The following is a 22,834-nucleotide window of genomic DNA, read 5'->3' on the forward strand; positions in this document are numbered from 1 at the left end:
TCCTCGTCAATGGCGGTGCGAAGTTGCTAGATATTGACGGGAACTGGAACACGCTGTCATACACATCAATCCAGAGCATCCCAAACATGCTCAATGGGTGATGTGTCTGAGTATGCAGGCCATGGAAGAACTTGGACATTTTCAGCTTCCAGGAATTGTGTACAGATTCTTGCGACATGGGGCCATGCATTATCATGCTGAAATATGGAGGCGATGGTGACGGATGAATGGCACGACAATAAACCTCAGGATCTCGTCACAGTATCACTGTGCATTCAAATTGTCATCAATAAAATGCAATTGTGTTCGTTGTATCTAGTTTATGCCTGCCCACACCATAAACCCCCCCACCAGCACTCTGTTCACAACGTTGTCATCAGCAAACCACTTCCCCATAAAAAGGCCTGTTGTGAGGCCGGTTGGACTTACAGCCAAATTCTCTAAAACAGAGGCGGCTTATGGTAGAGAAATTAACATTCTGGCAACAGCTCTGGAGGACATTCCTGCAGTCAGCATGCCAATTGCCCGCTCCCTAAAAACATGAGACATCTGTGGCATTGTGTTGTGTGACAAAACTGCACATTTTAGTGACCTTATTGTCCCCAGCACAAGGTGCACCTGTGAAATGATCACGCTGGTTAATAAACTTCTTGATATGCAACACCTGTCAGGTGTATGGATTATCTTGGCAAAGGATTAATGCTCACTAACAGGGATGTAAACAAATTTGTGCACAGAATGAGAGAAATAAGCTTTCGTTAGTATGGAACATTTCTGGGATCTTTTATTTCAACTCATGAAACCAACACTACATGTTGTGTTTATATAATTTGTTCAGTAAAGAATATGTAGACAACATTACCAAAATATCTACCTGCTCCTTCCATCACACCGCTCACTCTCCGCCCCCCCTAACAGCCATCTCTCTCTCCACCACTGCTGACCCCCCCAGTAGTCCCAGGACAGGTAGTTAGTGGGTAGGTTTACACCCCTGAAACAACCATATCCAGGCACTAACCCCATCACACACCATGCCCCAACCCTCTGACATACAGCTTCAAAGACACATGTAACTCCGATGGGAGTGCCATCTAAGCTCCAACCCTGTTTGTTTGGAAACCTTTTCACACAGAACTGTCAGCCCTCTCTGGCTGGCAGATGTCAATTAAGTCATCATAACATCCTCGTCCCTCCATCCAGGGGCAATACACACGGCGGCTCAGGAGACTCACTTGTATTGGATCCCTGCCAAGTTAAGCAGCCGTCTGGAGGCAGTCATTTCAGGGATGTCGTGGTACTTGTCTGACAAATAAATCACGTCCTTTATACCTGTAGGTAAGAGACAGCGAGGGGAAAGAGGGAGGGGAAAATAGAGGGGGAGAGAGAGTCAATTATCTATCGGACAGGCTCGGGATGATGGTGAGTGGTGACTAAGGGAGGGAGGGAGGTCTCAGTAAACCCTGCGGAGTGATGAGGGGTGCAATTTTGAGTGTGCGCGCACACACACACACACACACACACACACGTGTACTGTATGGGGGCGGTCGATAAACCCTCAACAGCAGGCTGAGTCCAATACCGAGAACTAAAGACGAAGCAGGAAATCTACCAACCCCAGCTGTCATCTTTAAAAGCACCCCCTTCCAACTTAATGGAGGTGTGTGTGTGTGTGTGTGTGTGTGTGAGAGAGAGAGACTAAGCACTATACAACAGGGCCTGGCTGGATTAGTATATCTACCGTACCATCATGCTTGGGAGGTCTGCGGCTCCCTACACAAACACACACAATTTCGCTCTGGCAAAAGGTCACATACAGCGGGTGCCTGCCTTATCTGCCAACACCCCCTGAAACCCCCCTAAACTGCAGAGATAGGATTGGTTGTCCCCCATGGCTCTGTGCTGAGCCCGCCTGATATCTTCCCCGCATCATCAGAGCTTTAGGAGCCGCTGGCTCAATCCGGCTCAGCTTTACCCAGCATGGCTTCCCAGTCTCACCTGCCCTGTATTATCGGACAGTTTCATCTGCGGGAAACTGTGAAAGAGCTGGTATTTATTCTGTGATCCGCTGAGGGGAGACCACGCAGAGTGAATTCTATTCACCACAGTAGATAAAGAGCGACTGACTATAGGGCTGACTGGTGGTGTTACTGTTAGCAGCACCAGCTCTACAGGGAGTGAAAGACAGGCTAGCCTCTAGCATAGTGGTTTACCCCTTCTAGTAGACAAACAGTGGTGATAATATCCACTCAACTGGTATGGACTGGACTGTTATGCTCATCATATTCTCGTCACTTTGTATCCCACCAGTTGTTGTACAGTTACTACTCCTATCACTGATGTTAATATAAGGGTGAGAAATGCCAGCATGTGGAGCTACTGAAATCCAACTGTAATCACAGTAAAGCTATGGCCTGACCAAGTGGTTCTTAATTCTGCTAATCCAGGGTGCATGTGTGTGTTTTTGCCCTAACACACCTGATTCTACTCAACTCATCGTCAAACCTTTTACTGGTGGAATCAGGTGTGTAGTGCAGAAATATGAACCCCTTTGAGTCAGCAGGATCAGGATAATTAAAAAAAATAATGTTAAACACTGGTCTGAACAATTACAAGAGAGTTTAGCCTACTTCACAACATCTATACAGACAACTATTCAAAAGAAAACATTAGCAGCGAATAAATATGCACAAAAACATCAAAGCATATGTGAATATGTGCAGCGACGCTGCCTGGTCTAACAATGGATCAGATAAATAAATTAAACGCACAAAGCATCACTTCTCCCGAGTGGAAGTAACAAAGACATTTATGGTCGGGTTGTTCGCAGCCGTAGAAGACCAGAGTGCAGAGACAGTGGGGCGAGTTCCTTTATTCATAAATCACCCGCTGAAAACAATCTCTGATATTTGGATTCGCATATAAGGTATTTGGATTTGCATATAAGGTATTATCCTTATTCCTAGGTGTATTGGTTTTGAAAAGCACAGAGATGCAATGAGTGTGAATCTACATACATTAACACACACCACCTATGACTTTCTTGGGAAGAAGTTGTACACTAAGAAAAAAGAAAAAAAAAAAGTGTTCCCCGCTAAAAATAACTGCAAATAAACACATTTAATCAAACTTGCTTACTTATTGAAGTAATGTCCAGGTGTGAGTTTACATATGGTAGCAGTCTGAAAGGGGATAATGCCAGTGTTCCAAATGTATAGCCAATAAACAAACCATGAATAAAAATGCACTGTCAATATTGCTTAGTGATGTCTCCCCAGGATTTGGCATTAGCACTGGGCTGAACTCCAAGGGGAATAATGATTGGTTGTGGAGATGGTGAAGGCGGGGCTGCAGCAGTAGGTGGTGCTCATGCTCTCAGACCAAAAATGAGTCTAAGTAGCACAGAGGGGGAATCAGGGAGATGGCTTGAAATTACACTGGTTTATTTTGGCACAGAACCGTGTGTGAATAATGTCCTTACTATGTAATTGGGCAACTGGGCATTTCGTTTTGATGTGTGTAAGGAAGGCGCGGGTTGTGTGTGAGAGTGGGATTGTGTGCGTGTCTGGTCTGTGGGCCGAGATCTGGTCGTTTGGGTGTGCAGTGGTTATGAAGTGGGGCTTCACTGCCTCACAGCTCTAATAAGAAGGAAAAGCATGTAGAGGATCCAAGGTCAGCCCAATCGACAGCCTTGAGTTAACAGGCTGCAGCAAGGAGGAGTGGTTTGTTTCCATTTGAAAGCGCTGCTTCCAAGAGAGAAAAGACTCAACATCCACACTGCTCGAGACACAGTTTCAGATAACCTTCTGCATCAAAACAGAGGGAGCTTTCCAAGTCGTCAAGGACAAGACCTTTAGTCTAGTGTACGGTAGCCGATACACATAATTTAAAAGCAAACGGAATGAAATTAAATTAGTCCGTATAAAACACATCCTTCAGAGCCAAGACGGGGGGACGGGGGTAATGGAGGAGGTTTGCTTTACGACCATAGAGATGGGGTTCTGAGTGTCGGAATCTGGTCAAGCAGTTGTGGTCTTGACTCAAATCCCATACACCCCTCAGGCGAGCCAGCCAAAGTCACCTTCTGCTTCTACTATCGGTCTCCCCTTCCCCAGGTACTGTCCAAATACAGACAAAAAAAATTATAATCAGAAGTTCCTCGATGGGGTTCTGAGTCCGACAGCTTGAGACGCCAGTAGTATTCATGTAAAAAAAAAAAAAAAAAAGTGCGGAATTGAAGAAATGTACTATTGAAAATCACCCACAACAACTTCTTTCCACTGATCTATAGTGAAGCAACAGAGGAAAACAGATCCATATTTTAAATAAAAACGTAAAAAGGAAAATGTCTAAATAAAGCACATTTGTTTTCTCTCTCTGTGTCTGGGAGATATCATCTATTTATTGTGAAGTATACTGAAGGTAATACGCACATCCCAACCTTTTAGAAAACCGATGCCTCTGTAGATACTGTCAAAAGAAAAGGCCTGCATGGCACACAGTGTAATTTGTCATGTCTAAAAAAACAAAGCCTTTTATCCATCTCTAGCCGTTGCCAAGACAACAGACTCGCAAAAAAGAAAAAACATTTTGTAGATTGAAGACTGAGAAACAATACATTTGAACTGATAACGGACCGCAAAGCGCTACAGAGGGTTGTGCGGACTGCCCAGTACATCACTGGGGCAGAGCTCCCTGGCATCCAGGACTTCTAGATCAGGCGGTGTAAAAGGAAGGTCCGAAATTGCCAAAGACTAAAGTCATAAACTGTTCACTCTGCTACCATCTGGAAAATGTCACCGGATCATCGGATCTCAAACCAAAAGGCTCCGAGACAGCTTCAATCCCCAAGCCATAAGAACGCTCAATAGTTACCCGGACTATCTACATTGGCTCTATGCAGACTCACAAAGACAAATATATTGCAGCCCATATCACACACACACACAGTCAAAAGTTTGGACACACCTACTCATTCAAGTTTTTTTGTACATTGTAGAATAATAGTGAAGACAAACTATGAAATAACACATATGGAATCATGTAGTAACCAAAAAAGTGTTAAACAAATCAAAATGTATTTCATATTAGATATTCTTCAAAGTAGCCACCCTTTGTCTTAACAGCTTTTCACACTATTTTTAACTCTGCACTGTTGGGAAGGGCTCGTAAACAAGCATTCAATTTCAAAGTCTATACCCGTTGTATTTGGCGCATGTGACAAATCAAACGTTATTTGATATTGTTGTTATCAAACTAACCAGAAACACCGGAATACTAGTGACCAGTCATGCCGGGATGGAAAAAACTAGTTGGAACAAGAGAGACCGTTTGAGTAGTAAAAAAACGCAACATTCTGGAACGTTCCACAACAGTGACTTGTCCACTTTCAAGTGGACAGGAGGGCAGCTTAAGTAATTCAGAAGAGAGGGAAGGGTAGCTAGCCATTTGGGACCAGACTAAAACTTTAGAACATTTCAAATCATCCCACCCTCACGAGAGTGGTAGTGGAAGTTGGTGTGTGTGTGTGCATGCCTGTGAGAGCATGTGCCTGTGAGAGACATGTTCGGCCCCTAGCCAGACGCATCCCAAAGTGACAAGATGGCAGAGAAGGATGGCAGGCAGGCGCTGGGGAGTCAGTCCAAGCCCAGTAGGCTGAGGAGGCTCCCATGAATCCATGTTTTAAGCATCCCTTTGACCAGCTACGACAGGGAGGAAAGAGAACAATATCAGGCAAGGAAAGCAAAAGAAAAAAAGTAGAGGGGGGACTAATACGTGGCAGTCGAGAGACCGAATGAGAAAGAGGAGCGAGAAGGCAAGGGAAATCTGAGGTGAGGAAGAAAGCGGCCTCTCGTTATGGCTAAGTGGAAGGAAGGGCATCATCTTACGAGTTCCAACCCAACTTTACTATATAGTGACTTCTATCGTGATTATCTTTACTTTTTTTTGTACAGAAAGTTCATATTATTGTCACATATGACCAACGAAGCACTTCTGGACATCAGATCGACAGCTACTAACCTAGATTTTGACTGTTCATACCGGACCCTATTCCTTTGTTCCATAGGCTACCAAAACGCTGCAGGCGTAGACGTGGGAGACGAGGTGGAGAAATTGAGGCAAAGTGAAAACCAAACGGCGCTCCCTTTCTATTGGCCAATCACTCGAGAATAACACAGGAGACTCTCGAACGAAGCTCATCCATCAGAGAGACTTGAAAAGCTGCAATATCATATGTCTTATTGAAACGTGGCTGGATGATGACGCTATGCACGTAGTACACAGTGGATTCTCCATGCAGCGGCAGGATCGGACGGCAGCTTCGGGAAGTCGCAAGAAGGTGTAGTGTTTTTTCAAAAATAACTGCCGTGCTGCTTCAAGTGTGAAGGAAATCTCTAGCTTTTGCTCACCTGGTGTATATAATAGGTCATGGTAAGCTGCAGACCCTTTTACCTACCAAGAGTTCTCATCTGTAATTATCACAGCTGTTTACATCCCTCCACAAGCCAACACCACTCTGGCACTCAAACTGTATGGGGCCATAAACAAAAATTGCTTACCCAGAGGAAGTGTTTCTGGTGGGCGGAGACTAACGTTGGGAGCTTAAACTGTTCTACCGCACTTCTACCAACACGTCTCCTGCGCCACTAGGGGCGCTAACTACCCACAGAAATGCACACAAGGCCCTCCCTCATCCTCCTTTCGGAAAATCTGACCATGACTCCATTCTCCTGCTTCCTCTTTACAAACAAAAGCTCAAACAGGAAGTACAGCGATGCGCTCAATACGGAGGTGGTTGGATAAAGCAGACGAGAGGCTACAAGACTGTTTTGCCAGTACAGACTGGGATTTGTTCCCGGATTCATCTGATAGCATTGAGGAGTTTACCACAAAAGTCACAGGTTCATCAATAAGTGCATAGATGTCATCCCCACAGTGACTTTAAGAACCTATCCAAACCCAAAAACCATGTATTACAGGCAATATCAGAGCTGTAATAGAGCTTACAAGGAACAGGACACGGACACATACAAGAAAGCCCGCTATGACCTCTGACGAGACATCAAACATGCAAAAGGACAATATAGGAGGAAGGTGGAACCCTATTCCACCGGCTCCGACGCTTGTCGTATGTGGAAGGGCTTGAAGATGACAACGGATTATGAAAGGGAAACCCAGCCATGAGTTGCCCAGCAATGTAGAACTCCCAAACGAGCTAAATGCTTTTATGCTCGCTTTGAGGAATATAACACTGTGCCTTGCGTGAAAGCCCATGTTTTTCCAGAATACAGTGTGAGCCTGCTCTTTGTGGAAAACGTGAGCAAAACGTTCACAAGGTCGCCGGGTCAGACTGAATACTAGGCCGTGTTCACAAAGCACACGCAGACCAGCTGGCAAGTGTCTTCACATACATTTTCTCTCCTTGTCCCAGTCTGTAATCACAACATGTTTCAAGATGACCACCACTATCCTTGTTCAAGAGCTCCAAGGTAACCTGCCTAAATGACTAATCACCCTGTAGCACTCACATCCGTAGTTACAAAGTGCTTTGAAAGGCTGATCATGACCCACATCAACACCATCATCCCAGACCCGCTACAACAGAGCCACAGATGATGCAATTTCTGGACAAGAGTGGAAATAACTTTGAGAATGATGTTTATTCAACACCATCGTCCCCTCCATGCTAGGGCCCCTGGGACTGAACCCCTCCCTCTGCTGGATCCTGGACTTCCTGACGGCCCCGTGGTGAGGGTAGGCAACACCTACGCCACGTTGACCCTCAACACGGGGGCCCCCTCAGGGGTGTGTGCTTATTACGCCTTGTTCACCCACAACTGCGTTGCACGACTCCGACACCATTGAGTTTGCGGACGACACGACGGCGGTAGGCCTGATCACAGACGGCAATGAGTCAGCCTACAGGGAGAAGGTCAGAGACTTAGCAGTGTGGTGCCAGAACAACAACAACAACCTCTCCCTCAACGTCAGTAAGACCAAGGAGCTGATTGAGACAATAGGAGAAACAAGGGAGAGCACGCCCCCATCCACTGACAGGGCTGTTGTGGAGCAGGTCGAGAGCTTCAAGTTCCTTGGCATCCACATCACTAAGGACTGAACATGGTCCACACATACCCACAAAGAGGGCACGGCAATGCCTCCTCCCCCTCAGGAGGCTGAAAATACTTTTCATGGGCCCTCGGCTCCTCAAAAAGTTCTACAGCTGCACCATCGAGAGCATCTTGACTAGCTGCATCACCACTTGGTATGGCAAATGCACCTTCCTTGACAGCAAAGCGCTACAGTACATCACTTGGGCCAAGCGCCCTGTAATTCAGGACTTCTACATCACGGAATGCCCAAAACATTGCCAAGAATCCAGCTACCCAAACCATAGACTTCACTCTGCTACCGTCCTGCAAAGGGTACCGGCTCTCCGACCAACAGGCTCCAAGAAATATTCTACCCACAAGCCATAAGACTGCTAAATAGTGAATTAATGGTACCTGAACTATGTTCCACTGGCCCTACGCACACTCACTAGACTATACACTGAGGGTAGAAAACATTAGGAACACCTTAATATTGAGTTGCACCCCCTTTTGCCCTCAGAACAGCTTCAATTCGTTGGGGCATGGACTCTACAAGGTGTCGAAAGCGTTCCACAGGGATGTTGACTCCAATGCTTCCTACAGTTGTGCCAAGTTGGCTGGATGTCCTTTGGATGTGTTGCAGTTCTTGGCACACTCAAACGGTGCGCCTGGCACCTACTACTTTACCCCGTTCAAAAGGCACTCAAATCTTTTGTCTTGCCCATTCATCCTCAGAATGCGATGTCTCAATTGTGTCAAGGCTTAAAAAACATTCTTAACCCGTCTCCTACCTTTCATCTACACTGATTGAAGTGGATTTAACAAATGACATCAATAAGGGATTGTAGCCTTCACCTGGTCTGTCTGTCATGGAAAGAACAGTACACACACACACTTAATGTATATACACTACATGACCAAAAGTATGTGGACACCTGCTCATCAAACATTTCAATCCAAAATCATGGGCATAAATATGGGGTCAGTCCCCACTTTGCTGTTATAACAGCCTCCACTCCACACTGCATATAGATTTTTCTATTATGTTATGGACTGTACGTTTGTTTATCCCACGTGTAACGCTGTTGTTTTTTTGTCGCATTGCTCTGCTTTATCTTGGCCAGGTCGCAGTTGTAAATGAGAACTTGTTCTCAACTAGCCTACCTGCTTAAATAAAGGTGAAGTATATATGTTTTTTTTTAAATAAACAGCCTCCACTCTTCTGGGAAGGCTTTCCACTAGATGGTGGAACAGTGAAACGGGCACTTGCTTCCATTCAGACATGAGCATTAGTGAGGTTGGGTACTGATGTTGGGCGATTAGGCGTGGCTCACAGTTGGAGTTCCAATTCATCCAAAAGGTGGTTGATGGGGTTTAGGTCAAGTTCTTCCACACCGATCGACAAACCATTTCTATATGGACCTTGCGTTCTGCACGGGGACATTGTCATGCTGAAACAGGAAAGGGTCTTCCTCACACTGTTGCCACAAAGTTGGAAGCACAGAATCGTCTAGAATGTATGCTGCAGCGTTAAGATTTCCCTTCACTGGAACTAAGGGGCCTAGCCCGAACCATGAAAAACAGCCCCAGACCATTATTCCTGCTCCACCAAACTTTACAGTTGGCACTATGCATTTGGGCAGGTAAAGTTCTCCTGGCATCCCCCAAACCCAGATTTGTCCGTTGGACTGCCAGGTGGTGAAGCGTGATTCATCACTCCAGAGAACGCGTATCCATTGCTCCAGAGTCCAAAAGCGGCGAGCTTTACACCACTCCAGCCGACGCTTGGCATTGCGCATGGTAATCTTAGGCTTGTGTGTGGCTGCTCGGCCATGGAAACCCATTTCATTAAACTCTCGACAAACAGTTATTGTACAGAGGTTGCTTCCAGAGGCAGTTTGGAACTCTGTAGTGAGTGTTGCAACCGAGGATAGACGATATTTACGCGCTACGAGCTTCAGCACTCGGCGGCCCCGTTCTGTGAGCTTGTGTGGCCTACCACTTCGTGGCTGAGCTGTTGTTGCTCCTAGACATTTCCACTCCACAATAACAGCACTTACAGTTGACCGGGGCAGCTCTACCAGAGAAGTAATTTCCAACAAGTCAGTTTGTCAAAAGTGGCATCCCCTTCAGTAAGGCCATTCTGCTACCAAAGTATGGCTATGGAGATTGCATGGCTGTGTTCGATTTTATACACCTGTCAGTAACAGGTGTGGCTGAAACAGCCAAATCCAATCCAGAAGGGGTGTCCACATACTTTTGTGTATATATAGTGCATCTACCTCAAATACCTCCTACCTCTGCACATTAATCTGGTACTGGGACTCCCTGTATATAGCTCCTTTCTTGTATTTTATTCCTCGTGTGTTACCATTTTGTTTTTAAACTCTGCATTATTGTGAGGGGTTGTAAGCAAGCATTTCACAGTTAAGTCTACAAGAGTTGTATTTGGCAAATAAAATGTTATTAGATTTTTTATTTGAAGTGACTTACAATAGCAGGTCTTGTAATGGGCCAGTCATAAACAGGAGAGGGAGACACTATGGAGGAGCATTCCAATGGGATTAGGAAAGCAACAAAGGGCCTCCAGATTAGCTAATGGGAATACAATGGGAGCGAGGCCACTGGGAGGAGAGGGGTGAAGAGGGGCAACCAGTGAATTAGCTACGTAGACTCAAGAGGACGGATAACCTGCTAGGTTGTAATTACACAGTGTTAGGACAGTGCAGTCCGCTTGTCAACACAAATATTCTTCATTTTCTGTACAACGATTCCTCAATTCAAAGTCCATACTGAGGCGTTAAGGCTAAATGCACCAACGCATGACTGTGCCGAGGATTGAGAAGAGAGATAGTTTGGCGCGCTTCACCAACACAGCTCTCAGGACTAAAGACATAATAACAACACTACAGCGCCACCGGCGCGGGAGTCAGGCCGGGCCACCGGCGCGGGAGTCAGGCCGCGCTACAGCGCTACCGGCGCGGGAGTCAGGCCGGGCTACAGCGCGGGAGTCAGGCCGGGCTACAGCGCGGGAGTCAGGCCGGGCTACAGCGCTACCGGCGCGGGAGTCAGGCCGGGCTACAGCGCTACCGGCGCGGGAGTCAGGCCGGGCTACAGCGCTACCGGCGCGGGAGTCAGGCCGGGCTACAGCGCTACCGGCGCGGGAGTCAGGCCGGGCTACAGCGCTACCGGCGCGGGAGTCAGGCCGGGCTACAGCGCTACCGGCGCGGGAGTCAGGCCGGGCTACAGCGCTACCGGCGCGGGAGTCAGGCCGGGCTACAGCGCTACCGGCGCGGGAGTCAGGCCGGGCTACAGCGCTACCGGCGCGGGAGTCAGGCCGGGCTACAGCGCTACCGGCGCGGGAGTCAGGCCGGGCTACAGCGCTACCGGCGCGGAAGTCAGGCCGGGCTACAGCGCTACCGGCGCGGAAGTCAGGCCGGGCTACAGCGCTACCGGCGCGGAAGTCAGGCCGGGCTACAGCGCTACCGGCGCGGAAGTCAGGCCGGGCTACAGCGCTACCGGCGCGGAAGTCAGGCCGGGCTACAGCGCTACCGGCGCGGAAGTCAGGCCGGGCTACAGCGCTACCGGCGCGGAAGTCAGGCCGGGCTACAGCGCTACCGGCGCGGAAGTCAGGCCAGGCTACAGCAGCAGCTACCTCACATTAGAACAGAGACTGGCTGGGAATATAATAGATGAGGCTGATTTTGGAGGATTTATACCGAAAATAGCAAGACAGTTACGTGCCATTAAGTGTCTGGTAACGGAGGGGTAAGAGGAGAGAGGGGTAAGAGGAGAGAGGGGTAAGAGGAGAGAGGGGTAAGAGGAGAGAGGGGTAAGAGGAGAGAGTAAAAGTAAGTAATTGGATGAATAAAAGAGTGCCAGTGAAAATGGGAGAAAAACACAAGGATAGAAAAAAGATAAAAGGTGGAAAGAGATTGGAGAGAGAGAGGGAGTTCTGGGTGGCTCCACACGGTTACTGAGAAGCAGCACAACTCATTTGAACTCCAGTCCAAAAATAAGCCAACTGAGAGATTTGTTCAAACGTTGATTGAATGGGTGCCCTGCTGGAGACTGAGAGAAAAGGAGGGGGAGCGGTGAGAATGATAAGACCACAGTGCCCCCTAAAGCCAAGAGTACACCTCTTTTTCCCCTCCATCTCTCATCTGAAGAGCCTGTGTATTGAGAGGCCAAGAAGGTTTCGTTCAAGGCGCGCACACACACACGTTGAGGGGCCGAGAGGCTAACGTTCAAGGCCTTGCAAACGTTCTTAAAAAAGGACTCGGAGGATCCCTTACCGTTCTTAGAGAGCTGAGCTGTTCTGTTCGTCGGTACGTGAGGCGCATTTATTAAAACACACAAACAACCCAACGGCCGGACAGAACGGCGCACAAACACACAGGGAGAGCAGCCCACGCTGTACTTTAACACATTCCCTAGGTTTCAGAGGTTCCAACGCACTCTCTTTGACCCCACACATGGAGAAGTTCTAATCAAGGCTGAATGGAAATTAGCCCATTTCTAGAGTGAGAGATTAAAACCAGATGAACAGGTGCAGCGCTAAGGAGCGTTGTGGAATTGAGCCCAACTGCCTTCCGTAGGCCTATCGGATTCACTGACACGTTTCATGATAAATAGCAAACGGATCTAAACACATCTATTGTTAAACCCTCTGATTCTCCTCATGCTGTTATGACAGTGAGACGGATATATAGGAGAGAGGGAGAGACGGGGAGAAAAAGGGAAAGAAAAAGAGAGAATTAGTAAGACAGATTCAGAGAGGAAAAAAGCTTTTTCTAGTGGTAGGGGCGGCGTGAACAGTCATCACACGCCACCTTTGTGAAACACGGCACTTGTTGCTAAGCGTTTGACGAGCCAGGTTGAAACTGCATCACAAATGAGGTTGGCTTGTTGCTGTCTAGTTTCCGTCTCTCCTCTTGAAGGTGCAGGTGAACGGGAAGTGGTGTATAAACTCCCTCCTTAATGAAGTAGGAGCCTGGAGATGGAGCTTACACCCCACTGTGCCGGGGAGAGGAGAGGGCCTGGCAAGGTGATCAGAGTGAAATAGTGTAGGACCTATGAGTGTGTGTGTGTAGGAGCTATGAGTGTGAGTATGTGTAGGAGCTATGAGTGTGTGTATGTGTAGGAGCTATGAGTGTGTGTATGCATGCCTGCATACATCAGTATATATAGCTCTGTGTGTGTGTGTAGGAGTTGAGAGAGTGTGTGTGTGTGTGTGTGTGTGTGTGTGTGTGTGTGTAGGAGTTGAGAGTGTGTGTGTGTGTGCCTGTGTGTCTCACTTCCCGTATGCAGCTCCAGGAGGGCCTCTCGCCTAAGGAGCAACAGCAGGGGGTTGTGGGAAGATAACGGGGGAGGGAAGGTTTTTCGAGCAAGGGCAGAAAGCGGTAGAGAGGAAGCGGAGGAGAAAGAGGAAAAAGAAGCTCTGCTTGCTGTTTGTGTTGCCGTTTGAAAAAGGCGGAGGCTGTGGAGTATAATCATCTCGCCTTCTATCGTAGGTGGGAGGGAGCAAACGAGGGGTAGGGGTACGGGTTGCACCCCCCCTTGAAACATTGTACTCCGTTAGGGGGTCGTCCCCAATCCCCCGTGTGACGTCGCTCCCTCGCCGAGCATACTGTCGGAATCACCTTGACACACAGACTGCACCACGGCACAGGCGATGATCAAACGCACCCAACACACTCTGCTGACAATCTGTTGAGATTGCTCAAATCACCGCAGTTGAATTAGTATACAAAAAATATATTTTTAAAATAGACTGCCATTTGGTAAACAAACACCGGTACAGCAGAAAGCTAAATCCAAAAGGGAAGACTAGCAGATATCTCTTACTTGCGTGGATGTTGTGGGTCTGTCCATCAAAGCTAATCACGTAGGCGTTAGTCTAACACCTGCATAACTGATACTGTACAGAGTGAATACTGTATGGTACTTCGGCTAAATACAATGTCAGGTAAGCTAAACAGCTATGCATTGTGGTTGTCAACGGGGATGTATAGAGAGAAAAGATAGAAAGAGGATGTGTTTAGTGGAAGAGGAGGAGAGGCGTCTCGCTGTGAATAGCTGAGTCAAGGACGAGAGAGGGAGGAGTGTGTGTGTGTGTGTCCCTGAGAGAAGAGGTATAGAAAGAGGAGGAGGAGTGCAACACGGGGAGAGCATGAACTAAGGAAGAAAATAAAAAAGGAATACGGAGAGAAGAAACACGACAACACCAAAGGCCATGGAACGAGAGAAGGAGTATGACCCTGAAAGGGTGAAAAGGAGTGGAGAAAAGGAATAACAAAGAGAGATGGGTGGGAAAGAAAGTGAAGGGTGGAGAAGAGCAAAGGGGTTGTGAGGAGGCTCACCTGTTTGGAAATTGAGAAAAGAAATGACAGAACAGAGGGATGGGTGAAGGAGAGAGGGAGGGGTTGCGACAGTAGAGAGATGGAGGGGTCTCACCTGCTTGTGTGTGTGGGGTCATCTGCGTGTGTGGTCATCTGCGTGTGTGTGGGGGTCTCACCTGCTTGGATGATGAGCTTGGCACACTCGTTGCAGGGGAACAGAGCCACGTACATGGAACAGCCCTTCACGTCCGCTGAGTTCTTATTCATGATAGCATTGAGCTCCGCATGGCACACTGGAGGAGAAAGAGAGGGGGAGGAAGAGAGGAGAGGGAGGAAGAGAGTCAACACACCAGGGGTGGCAGTGAATCAAAAACAGACGTACTAATATGCAGATATTGGTTTCCTAGTTCCAACAGTCACATACAACATAATCAACTGGGCTAGGATCAGTCCCCCCGTCCATATAATCTCATTCATTGATCTAAAAAGGCTAAACTGATCTTAGTTCAGCAATTCCACTTTGGAAAGTAATGTACTGAGTTGAACAGATGCCTCCTCTCCCCTCCACCATGGCAGCCATAAAATGACTCATTCCTAACGTTAATTATGGGAAATGAATTGGCCGATTATAGAGCACCCCCACCAACCCCCAAACTGCAGTGTGATTACCATATCCCCCCCACTAGCCCCATGCCAGCCAGCCAGCCAACCTCGCCGCCACCCGCTACCGAGGCGGATTTGCTTTGGCACAACAACAGAGCACGGCACGACATGCACGTTGGTCCACTGCTCTCACAGCAAGCAGGCAGAACTCATACGATCAGGCCCATTCGAGAGAAAGAACCAAGGGATGGTTCACTTGGAGAATTTGTGCAATCGGTTGTCATGACAGCATGTATTTGTTGGGGAACATAAGAAGATATTATCCTGAGCACTGTTTAATGTTACAGTCACTGGTCTCAGTTAACATTAGAGCAGTGGTAGTTGCCATTACCACCACTGGTGAAGAGCGTTAATGAACACTGATCCACACTGACCCAACAGCCAACCCCCCTTTAAAACTGCTCCTAAAACTGACTAATAATGTGGACCTCACAAAAGCCTTCTCTGGTCCCAATTAGCTGCAGAGTTGGTTATTTGAAAACAGGTGATTAAAATGACCCATTTGTGCTCTTAAAAATCAGCTGAGGTTTACCAGAATGGCCTTCCCAGGTAGAGGGCAATTATGCCCAGTAACCATGAGACCTTTTGGACAAGAGGGATGTTAAGAAAGTGTGTTAGTGTGTGTGGTCTTGGCTAACGAGACTGCTGTTCCTTGTAATTGCATATTACAGCCTTTATTACGGCCAATTATTTCCCTTTGAAGATGATTAGACATTTTCTACAAGGTCCCCCCCCCCCCTTTACCCAGTTTCACAAAGAAATGGCTACATAAAAAGAACTTTACATTGTGTCTATCATCACGCTATGACCTGGGCAGCAAATTTCCACAAGGACCTGGATAGTGGCAACCCTAAGAGGGCTTTTAGGATACCCCTGGATGGGATGGGGTGAAGAAGATACCCTGTGTTTGAAGATATCTCATATTTTTCTTTCTAACGAGAAGAGGATACAGAGCAGAGAGCGAGTGCATGAAAGAGAAAGAGCGAGGAAGAGGGGAGAGAGACACCCATTGGCCAGAAAGAGTGGGTGAGAAATAGATTAGGGGAAATAAGTGATTATTCACCTAGCTTTGCTAACAGCACGAGAAGACTTGAGCACAGCTAAGCACAATATGTTGCCCAATATATTCCATCTGCAGAAACATAAACATATCTTTATGAAAGAGCTTGGAGAGAGGTAGGGAGAAACTAGACAGGAAAGACTAGGGTGTTTCTCTAAACCCTTCTAAATTATTCTGAAGTGGACTGGAGGAAGAAATAGGCCTACATCCTTTGAATGTAAAAAAGGGCTGTCTGGATATTTGCCAACTCATTTACTTTCGGCAGTTCGCTCTCCCTCTCTGTCCTCTAAACTAAGCAACTCCCCCCTAACCTCCGCATATTAACTGGAGACATCCTTAAAGCGTCAGGTATCTCCACACACAAAGCTTAAATTAACTGGCCAGTTAGTTTGACTTTCCATTTTTTTTGGTGGAACCTTCTCTCCTGAACTCAGGAGATTAATTATCTGGTTCCCGTGGCGATTAGAAAAGGCTATGATGAAACAGTGATGTGTCTAATGTACAGTCTGGGAATGTTGGAATGGAATATTCTGGAACACCTGTAGCCAATTTCATGCGGATGTTAGGCTGCCTGTGACCCAATAGAATAGTGTATAGGGTTTCTGTAGGAAGCCAGAGGGAGGGGTCTGAAATTGAGAGGATAGACTGGAGTGCACTGAAGGAGTAGGACAGTACATTGTCAACCTATAAAGCCCTGCCGACGTTTCTAGAAGGCTACAATTGTAATATCTGTAGTAGTAGGCCTTGGGCTATTAGGTAAGAGAAAACTGTACACATGCAAAGTATGTGTGTGTGTGTGTGTGTGTGTGTGTGTGTGTGTGTGTGTGTGTGTGTGTGTTCTGGCAGATGGTCAGTTAGGTGCTCTCTGACCACTAGCCAATTAGAGAAGCTATTGAGAGGTCAGTGGTCAAGATGGGCCACCTGCCAACCGACATGGAGTCTTGTATTTGCATGCACCTTAAAAAAATATATATTACAAAAAACACCATGTCCGGATACCCATACTAGCGTACTACATATACATGTACCCATCGTCGCATACTATTTAGCACGTAGAGTTTAGCAAAAAGTATACAGTATGCCACGACCGCAACGCAGCAGCAGCTCCTGACTGGTTGAGCAGGTGGACTGAGTCCGAGTGCGGGTGGATTTTTCTAAATTCAACAGACATGCATCACATTAAGCAGCCTGATAATAGCTCATTTCCAATGCGATTCATTTCTCTAAACTCTGAATGGAATAGGTATGGAGTTATAGGCCTACTCAGACTGGTTATAAGCAGACTATCACATTCAACCTATACACCGTAGGTACAATTTTCCCACTTGAACATATTTATTAGTGAAACCAAAGTGCTGTAACATATGAAATGAAATCAGCCTAGTATATACACACCAAAACTATTCAAATCAAAAGGCTATTGCACAGAAATACCTGGACAGTCGGGTGCATGGCAAATTCAGAACTGCTGGACAGCAACATAATACACTAAAGCACTGATCATTGGGAACGAGATCAGAATGACTGCTAAAGCTTGTCCCCGGTGCCGACATTGTCAGAAATCCCAAAATGGTTTAGAAGGCCAAGATAGGAAAAAAAGTAAATACAAAATATATATACTTTTCAATGAGAAAACAGAAATCCACTAATTATATAAATATATATATATACTTTCAAAGATGTAGCCTACGATGCAATATTCAATTTTAAGAAGATCTAAATCTACCTAGCCTACATTTGAACACCGCCGCAGAAGCTTCGCTATTCGGCATCTTCCCAATTATGTAGCTTAGTTTTGGTGTTTGGCTACTCAAAGAGAACGGGGCCCATCACTCGCATCTCGCCTCTTCCAATGCATTGTGGAAAAGTGTGCATCTAATTCTACTAGATAAAGAGCTGAGATGAGTATAACATCCTGGCATTTAAACCATAAAAAAAATTCACATACTATAAAACATTCCATTTCCGCTTACTGAGAATGTGTGTCTTTGTGCCGTTTCACGCTATTCCCTGATTTCGGTAGCGCATCTCCTTATCTAATTGATCAGCTGTTGTCAAAGCCAACACGAGTATGACATCCGGACATTTAAAGTATACTCGGTTTTCAAAATGTGGCATAATATTACAATTTATTTTTTGCTGCATACTCAAAAACGGACAAATATTTAGGACGCAGCTATGGGTATTCGGACTCTTTCCTGGAGTCAACACACTCGCACAAAAAAACAAATGTGCTAATATAACCACTGCAGCACAAATAGAATATTGTGGCACTACAGCCGATGGTCTATACAGCCGATGGTCTATACAGCCGATGGTCTATACAGCCGATGGTCTATACAGCCAGTCACCCTGATTAAGACGCATGTCTTTCCTGATTCCCACCGGCTTGTCGAGTCATGTGACTTCTAAAGCTCCTCTAGATTCTGTCTGCGTCTCAACTTGCACCCTATTCCCTATAGGCCCTGGTCAAAAGTAGTGCACTAAACGGGGACTAGGGAGTCACTTGGAACATAGATTCTGTCTCCGCTGCCAGGGAACACCAGAGAGCGTGTGCCTGGCCCCTAGCCAGAGATATCACAACCCTGAGGAGACTAGAGAGAGGGAGGGGGGAGATGGAGAGAGGGCATAGGGAGGGAAGGCAGAGAAAAGAGATTGAGGGAGAGAGAAAGAGGGAGATCAAAAACAAAAGAAGAGTGTGCCCAGTGGGAAAGAGGCTGTAGAGCCAACCGACACAGCAGACAAATAGAGGGCCGTTAACTTTGCTACATCGGCTCAAGCAATTACATGGCTATTCCTTTGTGTTCGTAGGGAATGAATGGGTCCGAATAAGGCATTAGGAATGAACCGGGTCGGGAGCAGAACAGGGCTACGGGCTGAGGACCGAGTTTCTATTATTCCTGGATAGTTTTGCCGAGTGAGGGAGGGAGTGTGTATGTCCCTGCCAAGAGAGCAGTTTAACTTCCTCTCCTCTCATCTCAAGGTCTCTTTATTAACAGTACTTAAAGAACAATTCATCTACAGAACAGAGAGAGACAATAGTTATTGAGGAAGAAAGGGTTTTCTGAATGAGCTTTTAGAAAAGGTAGAAAGGGTGGACGCAGTATTAATCGTGTTGAATATACTGTCCCTCTGTATATTATAGTATGATCATACATTCCCTCTAGTTAAACAAAGTGGGACAATGCAACATATTGTGATATTATAGAGGTACAAAGTCATTTCTGAGACACTATTTGTAAGGGGGGGGGGGGGGGGTCAGGAAGAGTTTAAAAGATCAACCCCCCCAAAAAATTGACAAAATGCTCTTAGTGCTTTGCCCTCTTCACACCCTCGCCATGGCAACCGCTGATAGTCTCCCACGCTGGCATCTGCTGCCCACAGTCTGCCAAGTGTGCCCTCAGCCCTCTATCACTCTTCCCCCACCCCCCCCTTCTCTCTTCTAAACTCCACACCTAAACCCATTCAGAATAGTCTAGCTTTTTCCCCCGTGGCCTACACTGTACATAAACAATTCAATGTGTCGGTGTTTGCTTGTCCTACTGTATGTGGTTGCAGTAAAAAGTATGACTCTGAAAAGCCCTAGGTAAGGAGACCAGATTTGGGAAATGAAAATCTGGGATTGTAAAGTGGCACACCTTTGAACTATATTTAACTATCAATTTTCGCATTAGTTCTTTCAAATACTTTTATTAATTATAATACACAAAATGGCTTACCCCTCCAGTTCTCTTAATCTTAGCCCATCTAGTAATTCAAAAATCACCCAAGTCTGGTAGCCTATGCTGTTGTAGACACTTTCTGACCATGTTTATTCATGCGATGGTTACAATGCATCACCAATCAAATGTTCTTATTAACAGGTCCAACAAGGACATTTTTCGGGGACAGGCCACCAAAACCGGGGACTGGCAGCGGAAACCGGGGACGTCTGGTCACCCTAGGTATCTCTAATAGGATATAATTGCATATGATAAGTACTAGGGATGTACTTGTTTCACTTCAAACTAACTGCCCCCATTGGTCCTATTACCTATCATGAGCTCTCAAGGCTTACAATCATACTTTGAAAATATGCCAGTCATGGTTGGCAGAGTCGGGGCTAATATCATCAAAATCAGAAGTTGGGAGAGAAAACACTAGTAGCGAGTTCCCTCCACGCTGTGTGTGTGTGTACGTTCACTCTGAGTTTTGAGAGGACAAGGAGACTAACTGGAAGAATTAGTGTCCAGCGCCCTCTTCAGGTGAAACCGTCACTTCTTCTAGTTCAGACTTCCAAGGGCGGAGACCAGAATCAAGATGTCCTTGTAGATCAGAGGTATTGCTACTGAATCATTTCACTGTAAAAGCTCTTTCACTCTCACAAGGACACGCTCTCTCTCTCTCTCAGAAGTAGAAACCGATAGTACGAGCAAGCCGTTGGAGACAGGAGAGTATTCCACCTTCCATCCAGCTATTCTATCGTTTTCCCAGAAATACATGTATTTTCCAGTGTGCCACCTGCTCTCATTTCACCCTCAAACTACCTGGTTTCCATGACAACTGCACAAAAACATCTCTACTTTCCTTTTCCCGCTCGTTGGGGTTAAGAGCGCCGGCCTCCATCTTCGGTGTTACATTAAAACCCCATCTGTGCTGCCGAGTAGTCTCTGTTCTTTGTTGGCCGCAGCTGTTGTCTGAGCGTGACGCTTGTTTCGCCGTTAAACAACAACTGCCTTAGCAACAACAGGGGATTGACTACTGCTTATTGTTAAGGGCTTGTCTGGTTTGAAAGAGGTTGTGCACTGTAATGAGAGGCAGCTATGAGGTGAGGCGAGAGAGAGAGAGAGAATGAGTGTGAAAAAGCACACCACGTGGTTTTGAGGAAAAAGCCGGCCCAGACAGATGGAGCCTAGCGTCTGTGAGTGTGAGAGAGACCGGGCATCGGGGTAGTGAGAAAGCAGGAGTCAATCACCGCACACACTTCACATGTTGGACTGGCTAGTACTGTTCAAGTGGCTAGTGTGATTATGGCCTAGCAGCATGTCAAGTTGGGGTTCACGGTTCACTAGCTGCTGAAGTGGCCGGCATGTTGCCCAGGCCTGGGTTCAACCATTCATTTCCCTTCAAATGCTTTAGTTAAGATTGATTGACCTTGTTTGGAGCATTGGAACCAATGGAGTAGACCCAAAAATGCTAACACCGCTCATATGGCACTCCAGATAGGCTCAATCGAATGCTCCAAGTATTTCAAGGAAAGCTCATGCTGTTTTAACCTAGTTCTGACTTACATCAAGTTATGGAACCAGCATACAGTGAGTATAGAAAACATTAAGAACACCTGCTCTTTCCATGACCGACTGACCAGGTGAAAGCTAGGATCCCTTATTGATGTCACTTGATAATCCACTTCAAAATCAGTGTAGAGGAAGGAAGGGGACACATTATAGAAGGATTGTTAAGACTGGAGACAAATTGAGACATGGATTGTGTATGTGTGCCATTCATAGGGTTAAATGGGGAAGACAAAAGATTGAAGTACCTTTGAACAGGGTATGGTAGTAGGTGCCAGGCGCACCGGTTTGTGGGAAGCATTAGAGTCAACGTGGGCCAACATCCGTGTGGAATGCTTTTGACACCTTGTAGAGTCTATGCCCCGACGAATTGGGTGGGGGTGCAACTCAATATTAGGAAGTTGTTCCTAATATTTTGTACACTGTGTATATTGTAGTTCACACATTAACCTAGGCTTCCTCATTGTGGTGATATTAAAGTAAATCTTACCGCAGGGATAGTAGGTAGTGGTACTATAGTGATGTTTCTAGGTAGATCCTACCATAAGGATATTTGGTAGTGGACTGTGGTATTATAGTGATGTTCCTAGGTAGATCCTACCATAAGGATATTTGGTATCCAGTCTGTCGTCAGCAGAGCGGGCCCAAGGCAGCAGGTCATCATCACAGCCGTTGGGCATGCCGTTGTAGCCGATGCCCACTATCTTATTCTCCTGGTTAACAATACATGCTCCAACCTAGCAGAGAGGCAGAGAGGCAGACAGACAGAGAGAGAGTTAATTTAACATTCAGACAGAATGCACATATTATTTCTCAACTGTGTAGTATCTAGGCTAGAAGATGTGACTGGGTGTATCATTGGTCCTCCTCAAAAACAAAATGGCAAAACATGATGCATTTGGGTGAGAAGATATTTTCCTACCCATTCTAGCCTAGCATGTAGGCCTAAGAGTTTAACATTTATGCAAGTATACAGTGGGCTCCAAAATTACTGGCACCCCTGACTGGCAATGCACAAACAATACTTTAAAAAAATATATAAAAACAATATAATTAGAGATACTCAAAATACCAACATGTGAGATACACTGTACTTTAACGTTTCAATGGAACCAACCAAAATCATACAGTGAGGGAAAAAAGTATTTGATCCCCTGCAGATTTTGTACGTTTGCCCACTGACAAAGAAATGATCAGTCTATCATTTTAATGGTAGGTTTATTTTGTGTTTCTTCCATTTGCGAATAATCGCACCAACTGTTGTCACCTTCTCACCAAGCTGCTTGGCGATGGTCTTGTAGCCCATTCCAGCCTTGTGTAGGTCTACAATCTTGTCCCTGACATCCTTTGAGAGCTCTTTGGCCATGGTGGAGAGTTTGGAATCTGATTGATTGATTGCTTCTGTGG

At 46.3% G+C, this 22,834-nt stretch overlaps 1 protein-coding gene across 3 annotated transcripts in view; it reads right to left on the bottom strand.

Annotated features, from left to right (window-relative positions):
• The window catches only part of LOC106602441 (deoxycytidylate deaminase), a 42,092-nt gene that overhangs the window by 7,570 nt on the left and 11,688 nt on the right, over positions 1 to 22,834 (bottom strand). Inside the window, exons 3-5 of one of the 3 annotated variants that reach the window (XM_014195083.3) lie at positions 22,029 to 22,164; positions 14,547 to 14,724; positions 1,233 to 1,329 (exon numbers count right to left, since the gene is read on the bottom strand). In XM_014195083.3, coding sequence (XP_014050558.2) covers positions 1,281 to 1,329; positions 14,547 to 14,724; positions 22,029 to 22,164 — 363 coding nt within the window. In that variant the 3' untranslated portion in view covers positions 1,233 to 1,280. The remainder of the gene's footprint in view (positions 1 to 1,232; positions 1,330 to 14,546; positions 14,725 to 22,028; positions 22,165 to 22,834) is intronic. The other 2 variants (XM_014195082.3, XM_045716631.2) reach the window with 2 other exon arrangements.

This window comes from Salmo salar, chromosome 04 (assembly GCF_965601325.2).
Source record: "Salmo salar chromosome 04, fSalSal1, whole genome shotgun sequence".
Taxonomy (NCBI): domain Eukaryota; kingdom Metazoa; phylum Chordata; class Actinopteri; order Salmoniformes; family Salmonidae; genus Salmo; species Salmo salar.